The 15,170-nt window shown below is 37.0% G+C and overlaps 1 protein-coding gene across 2 annotated transcripts in view; it reads left to right on the forward strand.

Annotated features, from left to right (window-relative positions):
- The window catches only part of LOC149207379 (bifunctional protein FolD 2-like), a 133,195-nt gene extending 118,313 nt beyond the window's left edge, over positions 1 to 14,882 (forward strand). Inside the window, exons 4-7 of one of the 2 annotated variants that reach the window (XM_089395706.1) lie at positions 13,091 to 13,327; positions 13,482 to 13,649; positions 13,744 to 13,921; positions 14,462 to 14,882. In XM_089395706.1, the coding sequence (XP_089251832.1) occupies positions 13,091 to 13,327; positions 13,482 to 13,649; positions 13,744 to 13,914 (576 nt within the window). In that variant the 3' untranslated portion in view covers positions 13,915 to 13,921; positions 14,462 to 14,882. Of the gene's footprint in view, positions 1 to 13,090; positions 13,328 to 13,481; positions 13,650 to 13,743; positions 14,171 to 14,461 lie in introns of those variants that run through there. The other variant, XM_089395705.1, reaches the window with a different exon arrangement.
- The last annotated feature ends 288 nt before the right edge of the window (positions 14,883 to 15,170 follow it).

Raw genomic sequence — 15,170 nt, forward strand, 5'->3', positions numbered from 1 at the left:
TTTCCTCGGCAATATCTTGTCTCCCCAAAAAGATTGCGATATTTGCGAATATCGGCGATATTGTCAACACTGATCTAGCCTCTAGCTCTCCTCCAACCTCAACACTCAAGAAAGAAAGAGAGCCACTGGCCCCGCAAGGTGATTTTTGGAGGTATTTGTGATAAACTTTTGTGTTTTGGTTAATTTTCGTGGTGTTTACAGGGGTCCGAATAATTTTTTAGCCCTCTAAGGCCTAGCTGAGATCCTTTTCTCTTAGTCATGGCCTCCTTTTGCCTCATTTAAGTGAGCCGCGGGCCGTTAGGTCTCTTGTTCTTGAGCCACAGGCCATTAGGGTTTTTTCCATGCCCTTCCCTTTCTCCTTTAAGGGTGACGTAGCCCTAGAAGGGCCTTAACCAAGGTTGCACGAAACGGGGAAATGAGTACGAGTTTCCGAAACGGGAAGCGATACGAAACGCGACCTCCCCAAATTTTGGAAACGGGGAAACGCGAATATATATATATATATATATATATATATATATATATATATATATATATATATATATATATATATATATATATATATATATTAGGACATTTAAGAAATATGTGCAATCATAAAGCATATATGATACCTTCTAATTTATTACATTATGATAAAACTGCCAATTGTCAATGCATAAACTATAAGTATCTAAATTTGCATCACATTTACTCATGAATAATCACATAATGAAAATAGAAATATCCAAAATCAGCCACGAGAAATTTCTAATTTCTTGTCTCGTGCTTGATTGGGAGTCTCCTCCTACATAGTCGAACGACCTTAATGCTCTTGATTAAATACAAGTTTCATACCCTAGTACCCTACATTCTCTTGATTATTGGGAGTCTCCCCTGCATAGAGGGCTTGGTTCTCTTGATTAAATACAAGTTCCATACCCTAGTACATGATAAAATCCAATGGAAACATTGCAATCCCCCCAATCCTGAAAAACAGATAAGTCTGCTGGATTTTGAGTGAGATCTAAAATTCTACTTTCTCCATATGAAATCCAATGAGGGTGAAACCACTCTCAAACATCCTGAGTCATTTCATCCTTTTACTTTAAGAATTTAACATTACCATGAACTGCATATCAACACTAGGGCAAAAGTTCACTTTTATAACTTTAGACAGGCATCTGGAAGCAACTAGAAGTCACTAGGCTAACGTAAGAATAGATTAGAAAACAAATAAAAAATAAAATAAAAAAATAAAACACAAGTAAATGCTGAAACGTGGGTCGTACGGCCCTGAAACGCGTTTCAGGCCGTACTGGCCACGTTTTAGTTTCGTGAAACGTGGCAGTACGGCCCGGAACGCGTTTCAGGGCCGTACCAAACGCGTTTCAGCGTTTCGTACCCGTTTCCGTACGGAAACGCCCTTCTGCCCCACGTTTCCTGCAACATAGGCCTTAACCCTTGAATTGCAAGCCCTTATGACCTCTAATCCCTTACAACAACCCTTATTGGGCCTCCATCTACCCTACCACATGCCTTTAAGGCCTTCTTCCTCTAATCCGTGGCCTCTTTAGGCCTTGAAGCCCTAACCGTGACCCTATCTAGCTCTCCTAGCCCTATCGTTTGCCTTCTAGCCTCTTCACTTTCCCTCTCCTAGCTCCTAACCCTCATTGCTCTCCTATTTAGCCCTCTTCTAACCATCATTGTCATATCTTCAGTTTACATTGGTTTGTTGGCACTAACATTTGGTTTTACTGGTGTCTCAAGTGTTTTTGGGGAGTTAACTTTGTGTTTGCATGAAGGCACTTTCATTGGAAGCCTAGATACTCATATACAAGGCCATTTAGCCATTTGGTTTGCCTCTCTATCCCTCATTCTCATCACTGGTTTGCTACAGCCATCTATGCATTTATAACAACCTCATAACACTCATCACAATTGCATAAAAACTAATTAAAAGTCATCTAGTTTCATTGGAAAATCATTTGCATTGTTGGCTCATTCATTGCTTGGCATCTCTTGTGATTTTTGGAGGACTGTTATACTAATTAGAGGTCTGATATAAGCACTCTAAGGTCTGATCATAAACATAACAGTGGTATAAAAGTAGTTGACAGTCATCTCATCTCACTGGCATTCATTCTTTGTGTTAAAATTGGCATCGAGGGCCAAATTCCACCTTGGGATAGCTCATTTGATGGAGATGATGATTGCATTAAATTCTTCTTTTCGATTGGACCAAAATTGATATAAAGATCATCCAATTTGAACAAGCAAAAGTGTGTTTTTGAATTTATGCCCACACATGCAAATTGTTCAGGTCGGCCACATCATCATGTAGGCTCATGAATCCCGATGGACATGACTCTTCACCCTCAACGACTAATACAAGTGCCCTCTCACCTCATTTGGCATCATCGTCACTCACGCATTCTTCTCTCTCGCTTCTCTCATTGGTTAGTACAACATTGGGCATTCTCTCTCTCTCACGCATGTGGCACAAGGAGGACGAATTTCTGGACATAATTACAGGGCCGAAAATTTCAGACTTTTCTGCAGTTTGACCAGTGTTGACTTTGACTTTTTGGGCATCCTTTGACTTTGATTTTCAGGGTGATTTTCTGTCTCAGCAGGCCACATTTTGGGGCACAAAAACCGAGGCAGAAGGAGGACTTTGACCTATGTTGACTGCGGGCCTGTTTGACTGCAGGGCTGACTTCAGGTTGAACAAATTTGACTGCAGTTTTGTTGACTATTTTGGGCTGAATTTGACCAAAAAGGAAGGCTAAATTTCACTGAGTTTGACCGAGCTCAAGGATGCGTTGACCACCTTTGACTTTCTGGTTAGGGCTATGTTTGACTGCAGAATTGACAGGGCTGTTTTGACTGTGATTTGGAAGTCAATTTTACTTATGTACTCTCTCTCTCTGCTGAACATTTGATATAGTAATAAGAAGATTTGATCAAAGGGTTTTCCCCACATTGGAGCTTTTACTTGGCACCCCCCAAATCTGGTGTCCTCTTGTCTTGGCTTGTCTTCTGCATTTTGTTTCATGTTCTATCTACTTTTACTGTCAATGTGATTAATGGTTAATGTTATTGCTATTGGAAAACTAAATTGAAATTGTCATTGGGCTGCTAAAGGAACATTGAAGTAATTGTGCTAAGCATAGAACATACCATTGTTAACTAAAATTAACACTTTGCATATTGGGTAAGTGTTTTCTTGTTGATTGGGTTGCTTCTCCTACTGCTGTGATCATTGGTCTCTTTGATGCCTTATGTCACTGTTGCATCTCATTCATTGCACTCTTTCATGCATAAACATTCACTGTTAGCAATCTCAACTAAGTGATAAGATACATGTGCTCTGATTAAGTCAATATTCTCAATAAGAAGATAAAGGCTCTAAAAATTGGTTTACTTGGATTCTTTCATAAGATTAACTTGCTCCTCTAATAAGTCCGCTCTCTCTTTTAACGTCATTAACATCAATCTAACGAGTAACATTGTTGAGTAGTTACTAGTTATTGGTTATCATGTTTTGCTATATCTCTTTCATTAACATTGAAAAAATTCATACATTGTGTTGCCTAGAAGGACTGCTAGCATCTTTTGTGACATTGATTCTAAAAGAATACTCTTGCTTGTCATTGTTAAAGAAATTGGTTATTGGATAAGTGGTTACATTGCTTTTCATTGAATCTACTTTGGTAATAAATGTACTAACTTGTTTCTCGCAAGTGAGCTTCACATCTAAGATCATAATCTTGCAATCAAACTCACTCTTAAAGCACTTGTCTAATCAGCACATTGTGGTAAGGGTAATCTTGAAAAATCTAAGTGATCTAAAGAATTGCTAATTGTGATATCTTGTTGAAATATTGGTACATCAACATTGTTAAGAGAGGAATTGGACTTGTGCACTTTAATGTCATTTCATGAGCAATTGTCCATTGTGATATTGTTAATCTTGAATTACTTTGCTCTCTTCTTAACATTGGATAATTGGATTTGTTCATTGAGCACTGCTTTGGTGAAGATTGTCTTTGCAAATTGTTAAGTACTTTCTTTCATTGTTCTAAATTGAATATCATTATAATTTGTTTCTAAGTACTTAAAACACTTAATGATTTCAACTAAGGCTAATCACTCATTTTGTAGTTACATTTTAGGAATAGCATTGCATCAATTGATTCACCTCTGAGCATAAGCTTGGTTGAAAGATGATAGGACCACCTCTCTCACCCAGCTTGCAAAGTTTAGACCCTCACTTGTGGTTAACACGGTGACCTTGCAGTTGTCAAAGCCAGTCTCTGCAGCGTCAGAGACATTGGGTGGTTAGAACTCCAGGGGAGGTATCGTTAATATAGCCTTTTCTATCTCTCCCCGGGTTTCTCTCCACAACCTACACTTGAGACTAGCTTCTAAACAACTGAGAGGAAGTATTCATTTAGATAGGCATCTAATTTAAAATTAACCAAGAGTTTGCATTTCACTAAATTTCCAAGTGTCACATCTCATATAGGATAGTGTGCATCCTAAGCAACAACTATTCATCTGGCAACTTGGTAGCTAATTTGTATTTTGCAAGTAATTTGACTCCACAAGGCATTGTTCTCTTAAATAATCTAATTAAATTGTGCTAATAATTAAACTTGTGAATCATCATTAACCAGGTTGCTAGGCCATTCAATTGTGTCTCCCAGACTAGTCAATCCCGACAAGTCTTTTATCTACACATTTCATAGGGACTACCCCCCATAGCCTGCTGTTGGGAGACAACTAGAATAGAGAGGGCAAGGATCAAAGTGACAACCCCTGCCCTGAGTTGTTGTCACATTCACCTATACAATTTGAGCGACAACAGGCATCAATACAACATCAATTCGGACCTGTTCCACAGAAGATATCTATTCACATGTGCGAAGAAGAAGATTTGTTTGCCCAGTTAGTTGACTTCTCTATTCTTTGTATTGACCAACGTTGACTTGATCTTTTTGCTACTGTTTAACTGAATTCTTAATCGAGGTTGGAAGCCGAATTATTCTGGAATTGTTGACCATCTGTTGACCAAATTTATGAAGTTGTTCTGGGCGTTGATTGAGGTTTAACCACAGGTCAAACTCTGTGGTTTGAACAAGTTTCTTCTATGGAATTATAGGACCGAATTTCAGCCCTTTGTCTAGCTATTGCAGGTCGAAATTTGGCCAATTGACTAGTGATCTAAATGTTGACTCTCTCTCTCTCTCTCTCTCCCTTTGACTTGATTTGATTGGGCATTGAATGTGGTCAATGGTTTGACATTTTGACTAGAAGAATAAGATGTACAAATTGATTGAATTGAACAATTTCTCATAAGGAAAGATTACCGGGGCTTTCCCCCTTGTGGGGTTTTGTCCCAAGAAAATTTTGGTGTCTCTTGTATCATTGTTTCATTGTGATCTCTGCTGCTCTACTGAATTTAAATGGTTGAAATTTTCTTAAGTGTAACTGCTTGATGATTTGAATGCTCTAAGAAGTTAACTTGTATCATTGGAAGTAGTTATTTTGAAGAAAATTGTTCGAGTCTTGCAACTAGAAAATCATCAATAATGTGTTATTCACACACACACACACACACATATATATATGCGGCCAACATTTCCATTTTTGGGAGTGAGGTTTCTAAATGAACCTGTTTCGGAAACTCCGAAATGTTTTGGAATTTTGTGCATAGCTTGTACGTTGCTTGTAGTGGATTAAGTTCATTATCATTATAATCCTCTCATATAAATAAAGGAAGGAGAAAGTCATTCTCATCATCATGCTTGGAGAGCTTCTTCATTATCACACATGTTTAGAGATGGGAGAAGAGGAGTGCTAATCTCGCTCTGTCTCTATTTCTATCTCTCAGCCATTTTGCTTTGTACTTTATTTCTCTTTTCCGTTAAGGTGTGAGGGTTTCATGGAGAATTCTTGAATTCTAGTGTTAGTGTTTTGTTCCATATGGAGGAATTGGAGTTAGGTTTGTGAATTAATTGTAGGTTGTACTTATTGAGGAAGAAGAGAAGGGGAGATGCCTTGCATGACCCTAAAGGAGGACTTGCTAGTGGTGATTCTAGCTTGTTGGAGTATCGTTGGTGGAGCCAGAGATCTTCTTGGTTTTCCCTAGCTAGGATTGTGGGGAGCTCAGAGTATTGTACTAGCTTGTGATAAGCTGTAAGAATGTACATTGACGTCATTTCTTGTTTATATACATGAAGTTTACAACTGTCCAAAATTTGTCTTATTGCAGATTTGATTTTCAACTCTCATTGGCTTCATGATTTGGTAATTTTGAGCACTTGTATCTCTTGCTGATTTGACACAAGTTAAGGTTGAAATTATTAATTGTTTTGATATTAATCTTGAGGATAATAAGGCAGATTTAGTGCTGTAATTTCTGTTGCCATAAATTGATTTTTAGATTTGGTTCATGCTTGAAAAGATTGCTTTTAAGAGCTGAAACTTGTAGGCACATGTCTGGGAATTTCTTTCTTGAGTTGCCTAGTGTATTGGGGTTGTTAAGAAGTGAAATATTGCAATGTTGCAAACATCCTGATTTTATCACGAAAAAATCATGAAATCACAATTTTTTGGCCTGGTCGATGTTTTCCGAATTTTACTGATATTTTGTTGGTATCTTAATTTTGCCAATGTTTGCCCATTTTTACTGCTGAAACTTGTAGGCACAAGTCTGGGAATTTCTTTCTTGAGTTGTCTAGTGTATTGGGGTTGTTAAGAAGTGAAATATTGCAATGTTGCAAACATTTTGATTTTATCACGAAAAAAATCGTGAAATCGTGATTTTTTGGCCTAGCTGATGTTTTCCGAATTTTACCAATATTTTGGTGGTATCTTAATTTTTCCGATGTTTGCCAATTTTTACCAATATTTTCTAGTCTTTTACTATTTACTGGTTTTCTCGACCCTTGTTGACTTCATCCTGATGCTGATGTTTGCAACATTGAAATATTGTTCTATTTGCTGTTGTAAATTATATACCAGTTCAACCCTAGTGCTGATAATTCACAGGGGACTAGATCTGGGAAACCTCTAGTAAAGAGGTGAATTTTCTGAATCTGCATTAATTTTCCTATTTTGGGAATTTTTACAGTTTGTCTTCTATGATGCATTTTGTCTTTATTTTATGTTCAACAAGTTTTTACCATTAGAAGAATGAAATCTGCTTGACAAGCTAGCCTCACCTGCACTTGATTCATTCTGGATCTACGGATTGCTGGATTTCTTGAGGTTTACGAAATATTGGTTATATTGTTGATTTGAGATAGATTCAACGAGAAAACAAAATATGATTAAAGGTAAAAAAAGTGAACAAAAATAAGATGGAAACATAGGGGATAAACCCAAAACAAACTTTCTAGATGATTTAGAGAGCAATTTTTATAAATTATCAATTCCAATTAAAAAAATGATATTTTATAATTTATAAATTCTTTTGGATCATGTAGGTTTATGTATTTAACAAAACCTGTCTTTTGCTCAATCACTGTATCCTATAATCTGAAAATGTGCCAACCCACACCTAATTTGTTCCCTTTCCCACACTTTTGGCGACTTTCCTTTGTATGAATGAAATCTCTTGAAGGATGTGGTCTTATGTATTGTTGGCCTTAATGAAACAAAATCTTAGTGAAATTCTTTTGTTGCTTTAATGGGCAATGATAACAACTTCTAACCTTGCATTAAGCTATCCATAGGAAGATAAAAGGCTCCATAATCTCAACCTCATATGAGCATGGTTGATAGATAAGTTACTGTGCATATGGGTAGAGCCTACCCTATCTTTAGGGTATGAAAAGGTGAACTATTTGGCTTTTACAATTTGCTTTTAGAGTAGGTGTTTTTGAACATGCCCTCCGTTGCTAGGACGGGGCTTTATACAATCTATGTTTGATTTGGATCTCCAAAGCCTCATAGGCAACATGGACAGATAATAAGTGTGGAGTTATGTTTGAGCCCCATTACTGTTTGAATTAGCAGCCTTGGCAATCTCTCCTCACTTTAGGTCAAATTCTACAATGCCACAAGGGGGTATCCCAATACCTAGATTGCTTCACCAACAAGTTAGTAGAGCATTGCCTAGAAACCCTATGTATGATGAAGGTTAGGAGTTGATTAAAGACAAGTGTTAAATCTGATGTACAAATGAAAAATGCAGAAAATACAAACCAACACTTGAGAAAGAATAAAATACCTCAAATAGGTACTATCTTTAATTCACAAGTTGAGGTAAGGGTTCATGCATCAAGTGACATGTTTTATCCTTGAATTCCTTTTGATTGTATGACCAAAAAGAGGACAAACTTCTTGTTATCCTACACTTTCAACACCTGTAAATGATAAAAGTTTGCAGAAAACACGAATTTGAAGTACCTTTCAAGCAACCTGGAAGTGTGGAAACACACTAGGATAAAGTATGCAACAGATGTGTGCAGTGAAAAATGAATGAAATAACAGCTCAGCGACAAATGCATGCAGTGAAATATGAATGCAATAACAGCTCAGCAACAGATGTATGCAGTGAAATGTGAATGTACAACAATCCGAAATAGAAGTTGCATAAATTGAAGGGCTAATCCCCATAGTTTTAAAACCTGAAACTGGGTTTTGAACCGACCCACCTATCTAACCAGGTTTCGAACCAGAAGCAGATTGAACTAGATCAAATCGAATTTGAAAAAAAATACATAAAATAATTATTTTTTTAATGAAAAGAAATTACTTTTAATATTGCAAACAATGATTCCAATGTGGTTGTCTCTATATCTTCCAATGATTTGAGGGCTCTACGAATGATTTCTGGATTTGTTTTTGTGCAAAGCCCTACTTCATGTCTAGGAATTTGTACAAGGTGGAATTTCGATCAGTATACTTCCCTTGTCATACGCTGCTCACATAACTTGCAAGTCAAATTTGATCTGTCAAACTGCCCATTGGGTTCACCAAGGGTCCAATTTTCTTGGCATGTTTGTAACTTTGTTGAACTCTTGAGTCTTAATGTAAGATTGAAGTTTGAACCTAGGGTGCATGAAGAATTTAAAGTTAAATAAATGAAATTAACAATCAACAATTTGAATTTTTGACCCAAAAAACCCTCCACTTAATGCAACAATAATGGCGAAAAGAACACATTCAAAACCAAGCAAAAACCATGGAAAAAACTAGGGCACAAAAAGAATTTAAACAAATAAAATTAACAATCAACTTTTTGAATTTTTGACCCTAAAAACCCTTTGCACTAAATGCAACAAAAATGGCAAAAAAAAAAACACTCAAACCCAAGCAAAAATCATGGAAAATATATGGGTGACTGAAACCCAAGGAAAAACAAGGAGAAAACAAAAAAATAGGGCCAAATTTGATGCCCATACTTGAAATCCATGCCTTGTTGAAGAAACTTGGTCAAAATTCTTTTTTTTTTTGCTTGGGATCCTAAATTCCTTTAGCTTTCTCCTTTCTCACCCTTGTAGATTAGTTCTCCTCCTCCTTAGTTGTCACCCATGCCCTCTAATTGCAAAATGAAACAAAAAAACTCAATTTCACCCTTAAAAAGTTTCTGTTTCCATGGTCGATGATATTTACTTATTGGATCGTGATATTTTCGTAATAATCGCGTTTTTTTCAAATTGAAAAAATCACCGATTTAATCGGGCAATTAAATCAGCTTAGCAAAAAAATCGCGATTTTGCAACAATGATTTTTACTAATGTTTGCTACTTTATGTTTTTCTCCTGTTATTTTTGAATGGTATATATTTGATTTGTGTCTTAGAAATCATCTTTACTTGTAAAAGGGATGGGGAAATGCTGTTTGTTTGAGTGGTTTTAAACTTTCAGGCAATGGGGATGCAAGAAAGTTTAGGATATTGCAGGATATTTAAGGGTATTACATAAATAGTAGGTTCATTCTTCTACCAATGTTCTACCAAGTTTCCAGGATGGGAGGGAATGTGGGAATGGGGAGACGCATAGGGGGGATGTGTTGGAGCATCCCCAAAATTTAGGGAAATTTATGGAGGATGGGGGTACGTTAGGGTGTGGGTATAATTTTCAAACTTAAATTCAATAATGAAATACATTGATTTAAATTCATTATTCATCATTTTAGAATCTGCATTGATTTAAATTTATCATTCATTATTCTAGAATCTGATTAGTACTAAACAAAATAGTAGATACTAAAGTGTATCAATTGATTTTTTTTTTTAATTGAAGAAATCGTGCCTGGAGCAACTCTCAGGTGTACATAGTCTATTCCGAGATTGGACCATGAGACCTGTGGGGACCAAACCTCCCCACCTAACCGTTAGGCCAGAGCCGTGAGACCTGTCAATTGAGTTTAGCCTGGGTAGTTGGGTGGAATCGTTGCTATCCTTCCCACCTAGGTTCAAGTCTCATAGGTTGACATGTTTACACTCTGGCATAGAGTAACTATGTTGCACTCTTAAGTGAGTCTATGCCGAGGACTGAACTAGTACCAACAACCTCTCTCTTGCCTTCGGGCTAAGAGGGAGGTTGAATTTCTTCCTCGGGCAATACCCAATAACCAAAATTTTAGTCAATCGGGGTTATCTCGGGTGGTTGGACGGAATGGCTATTATCTTCCCCACCCAGGTTCAAATCCCAACTAGTGACATGATGAACATTTTTGTAATGGCTTCGTGCCTTGTGAAATCTTAAGTGAGTATACTTGTGGGTGGGCCTTGTACCAACAACCTCACTCTGGCCTTCAGGTTAAGAGGGAGGCTGGTTTCTTTCCTCAAAAAAAAAGAAAAGAAAAGCAGACCCTAAAGTTTGAAGACTGGAATAATAAATTGAAATTACTCAAACTCAAAAGTAGTAAAGAGTGACAAGTCAAAGACTTAGTTTGAGGTCATCAGTATCTAGAGTCAACACTAAAAAGTTAAAACTGAAATGACAATGGACAATTAACCAATGTTATTAGAAGTAGACCAGTCATTAAACCAGTCGATCTCAAAACTGTGAATTGGGATAAAACCGGACCAAAAAACCAATCGACCAAAAAATACATAAATATTCAAATTTTGAAAAAAAATACATAAATATTTATGTGCATCCATACGAATCAAAACCATTATGCACAAATATGCAAAGTTTCTCATATATATCGCAAGGGTCGATATAACCAAAATAACACTTAGTGCAATTCACCTTTGTATAAAAATTACATCAGCAAAGAGACTTTAGATGGCCTCTATAGTCCAAAAGAAATCATGCTACAAGAAATACCTACTTATCATCAAAATCATTGCCTATATTGGAATCATCATCAGTATCACCCTCTAAGCATTAAAATAAGATAAAAAAGCTTAACATGTCAAATTAAGATTTTGTTTGAGTGATGGGTACATTTTTATTAGGATCATGACAAAGGAGTTCAATAATAAAAGCCACCAACATCGAGGTATATAGAGGGTTTGGTGCTTTTGATTAAATGCGAGTTCCATACCCTCATACATGATAGAATCCAATGGAAATGTTGCAGTCCCTCCAATATTGAAATGATGAAAACTGTTAAGTTTGTTGGATTTTGAGTGGGATCTAAAATTTTACTTTTTTGCATATGAAATCCAATGAGGCTGGAACCACTCAAACATCCTGAAACAATTAATGGAAATGTTAAAAATTTAAATAAAAGTGACTTTAAGAATTTAATATTACCATTAATTATTAGCATTAGTAAGGGCCTAGGGTTGTGTTGAAAAATGTAATTAGGTTTGGTCTTCATAATTATCATTGTACTTGTAACAATATGTATCTCATGTAAAAAACGAAAAGAAGAAAAATAAATTTTATTATTATTATTATTTCACTAGTTAAGCATGTTCTTCATGCCTCTAGGATTTATTGAGTCAAATGAAAATTTGTCACAAGTCAATCTACTGTACTTGAGTCAAGTCCCATTTGGACTTTTGAAAGAAAAAGGATAAAGAATTTTATTTGAGTCAAAAGAGTCATTTTGTCACCCACAAGACAAATTGGCCCTGGAAGGGACAAATTTGACCTCCTAGATGTTATATATAGAGAGAAGTTTGAACTCATTGTAACACCAATTCATCTCATCAATTTCTGTGCCAAGGAAGAAAGAAAAACTAGTGAAAAAAAGCAAGGAAGGAAGAGCAAAAGTCAAAGGAGAGAGAGCGAAGGTCCAAGGAGGAAATTTTTTGTGATCTTGTGCCCTATTTCTGCCACATGTGCGAAATTTCAGACAGTGACAGGGGCCGAAAATTTCAGATCAGTTGCAGGGGCTGAAAATCAAAGTTTGACCAGATTTGAAGAGCATTGACCATTGTTGACTTGGTTGAGGAAGGTTTGAAGGAGGGCTAACTTGGGTCTTGTGGGAGGTCTTGGTCTTGGTTTTTGGGTCTTGGATTTCTCACTTTGATTTGATTCTATAAGAAGAGAAGTTGGTTGGGTTTTTCCCCTTGTGGGGTTTTGCCATGGAGTGAGCCTATATCTTGTGTTCATTGTCTTTTGTGATCTTCATGTTTTATGTTTTGGTAATTGTTTGATGAAGAGAACATAATAAAAGAAATAAGAAGCCAACAAACATTCACAAGCAATAATAAAGTAAGAGAAATCAATCCTAATTGCTAGCCTATTGGTTTCTCAATAGGTTGAATATTAGGCTTCCCCAATCATAAATTATTGGTTTTAGGCAAAATTCAGGGTGGATGCCCAGACATCCCCCTTTACAGGGGGGGTGCCCAACTCTTTTTGAGGGGGATGCCCACAAGCATGCCTTTTGGGGAAACATATCCCCCACATTGGGGACACATTTTCCCTTGCATTTCCCCAAGTTTCCCGATGTGGGGAAACATTTCCCCGGGTGTCCCCCATCCCAAGAGCATGGAAAATGTGGGAAGCGCACCCGCCACACTGAGGGATGTGTCCCCGTGCAACATTGTCTTCTACTCTTGGATGCTGTAATTTTTGTGATGGACACTACTTTACCATATCTTAATATAATGTTCAATTGCTAATTTTAGTCTTTTAATTTACTTTATTTTTCTGGAGTTCTGACACTTATGCCTATTGGACAGCATATTTCTGAGGAGAAGATTTTAAATGCTGTAAGCATAGAGAAGGATGTTGATGGCTTCCATCCTTTGAACATAGGACGTCTTGCTATGCGAGGGAGAGAGCCTCTATTTGTCCCTTGTACACCGAAGGGATGTATAGAGCTGTTGCTTCGATCTGATATAGATATGATGGGAAAGAGAGCAGTTGTGATAGGCCGTAGCAATATTGTTGGAAGACCAGTTGCTATGCTTTTGCAGGTAAGTCCTTTTTCGTGCGACAGTGATAGTCATATTTTTCATCACAATAGCTATGGTATTTTTATAGACACGGTTACTGTTTCTATGAATCTTCTCTTTTTTCTGAATAATCCTACTTTCAGGTTTCTTATTCTAATCATCTTTGGTTTGGCAGAGACACAATGCAACTGTTACTATTGTGCATTCTTACACCAAAAATGCTGCAGATATTACTCGGGAGGCAGATATTGTTGTTTCTGCCGCAGGCGTGGCAAATTTGGTTCGTGGTGACTGGCTGAAGCCTGGAGCTGTGGTGATTGATGTTGGCATAAATCCAGTGGAGGTATGGCAAGTTTTTTCTAATCTCTTCTTAACCGTGACTTTATAAGATGGTTTTCAGTGAAGAGCTCAAATTAGAGTTAGCTGTTTCTTTGCAGGATCACAATAGCAAAAGAGGTTACCGATTAGTTGGTGATGTTTGCTATGAGGAGGCCTCAAGAATAGTCTCAGCAATAACTCCTGTACCTGGTGGAGTTGGTCCAATGACAATTGCAATGCTTCTGTCCAATACTCTAGATTCAGCAAAACGAGCGTATGGCCTCCCTTAAGTTTTAGGTTCGATCTAATCCTTTAATAAGGGAGTTCCAATTTAAATTAATTCAAAATTCTTAAAGTTTCAGGAATGATGTTGAGCTGTGGTTCAGTAGAATTACAGGGTAAATATTTTTCGGGAGATATATTTTTGCAGTTTGAGGTCAACTTTCCCATAGGGTCACTTAAGCTTACATACCTTTGTCTATGTAGTGGAAGTGCGTGTATTATGTTACTGGTCCTCTGATTTCAACGGAAAAAAGTTAAATCGCATTTTGTCTTGCTATTTTCTATGGGTGCTCATGGGGAATTTGGTGAAGATGTGACTTTCCGTCATCAATATGGTTGAACGGACGTGTTATAGTTAGTGATGTTTACTAGAACCGTTGCATTATTATATTGTACTTAATGGAGCTAACAGGCAGTCAATATTAAGACAACGGTTTGTTAATCTGTATCTGATTAAGTGTGAGGAAAACAATTTGTTTGTTTTGTTTTTTTCTGAGGAAAGAAATCAGCCTCTCCCTCTCAGCCCTAAGGCTAAAGTCAGTTTGCTCGTACCAGGTCAGCCCACAGGTATACTCAAGAGTGCAGGCATGGAGCCAATACAACAATATTAATAGACACGCAGCCATTACAACAATATTTATCAAGGCATTAAAGCTCATCATGTCACTAGCGAAGATTTGAACCTGGGTGGAGAAAATAACAGCCATTCTGCCCGACCACCCAAGATAACCCAATTGACAAGTGAGGAAAACAGTCTATCTGCAATTTGTTAATTAATCTGGTGGTTTATACAGCTATACTACTTACTATAGTTGTATAACTTATTTGCGCCAACAATATGTTATCAGTATGACATGGTTGTAGCAGATCTTCATGTTGGTACATACAAATGGATGGGGCACTAGGAATAGCCATCTGTCTCTATTATCACTGAGCTGTCTATTTATAAGTTATATGCCATTTTTCATCAGGCCAACGTTCCCATACTCCTTACTCTAGTTTTAATTTATTCACAACAATTTGTGTTATCAGTGTTATCAGTACGACTTGATGGTAGCAGATTTAATATTGATGGCAGACACAAGAGTTAGTCGTCTGTCTCTATACATAAGTTATGTACCAGTTTTGGTCTGCCCAAGGTTCCCAACATTTCCAATTAATTTGTTGTAATTTGTACCAGTTTGATCGAGGTTGCCAACGTTTGTAATTAATATGTTGTAATTTGTAACAGATGATTGGAGTTTAATATTATGCTCAGGAGCTA

The sequence above is a fragment of the Pinus tabuliformis genome, chromosome 1_2 (genome assembly GCF_031772625.1).
Source record: "Pinus tabuliformis cultivar Carrire ecotype Pingquan chromosome 1_2, CPIR1, whole genome shotgun sequence".
Lineage (NCBI taxonomy): Eukaryota > Viridiplantae > Streptophyta > Pinopsida > Pinales > Pinaceae > Pinus > Pinus tabuliformis.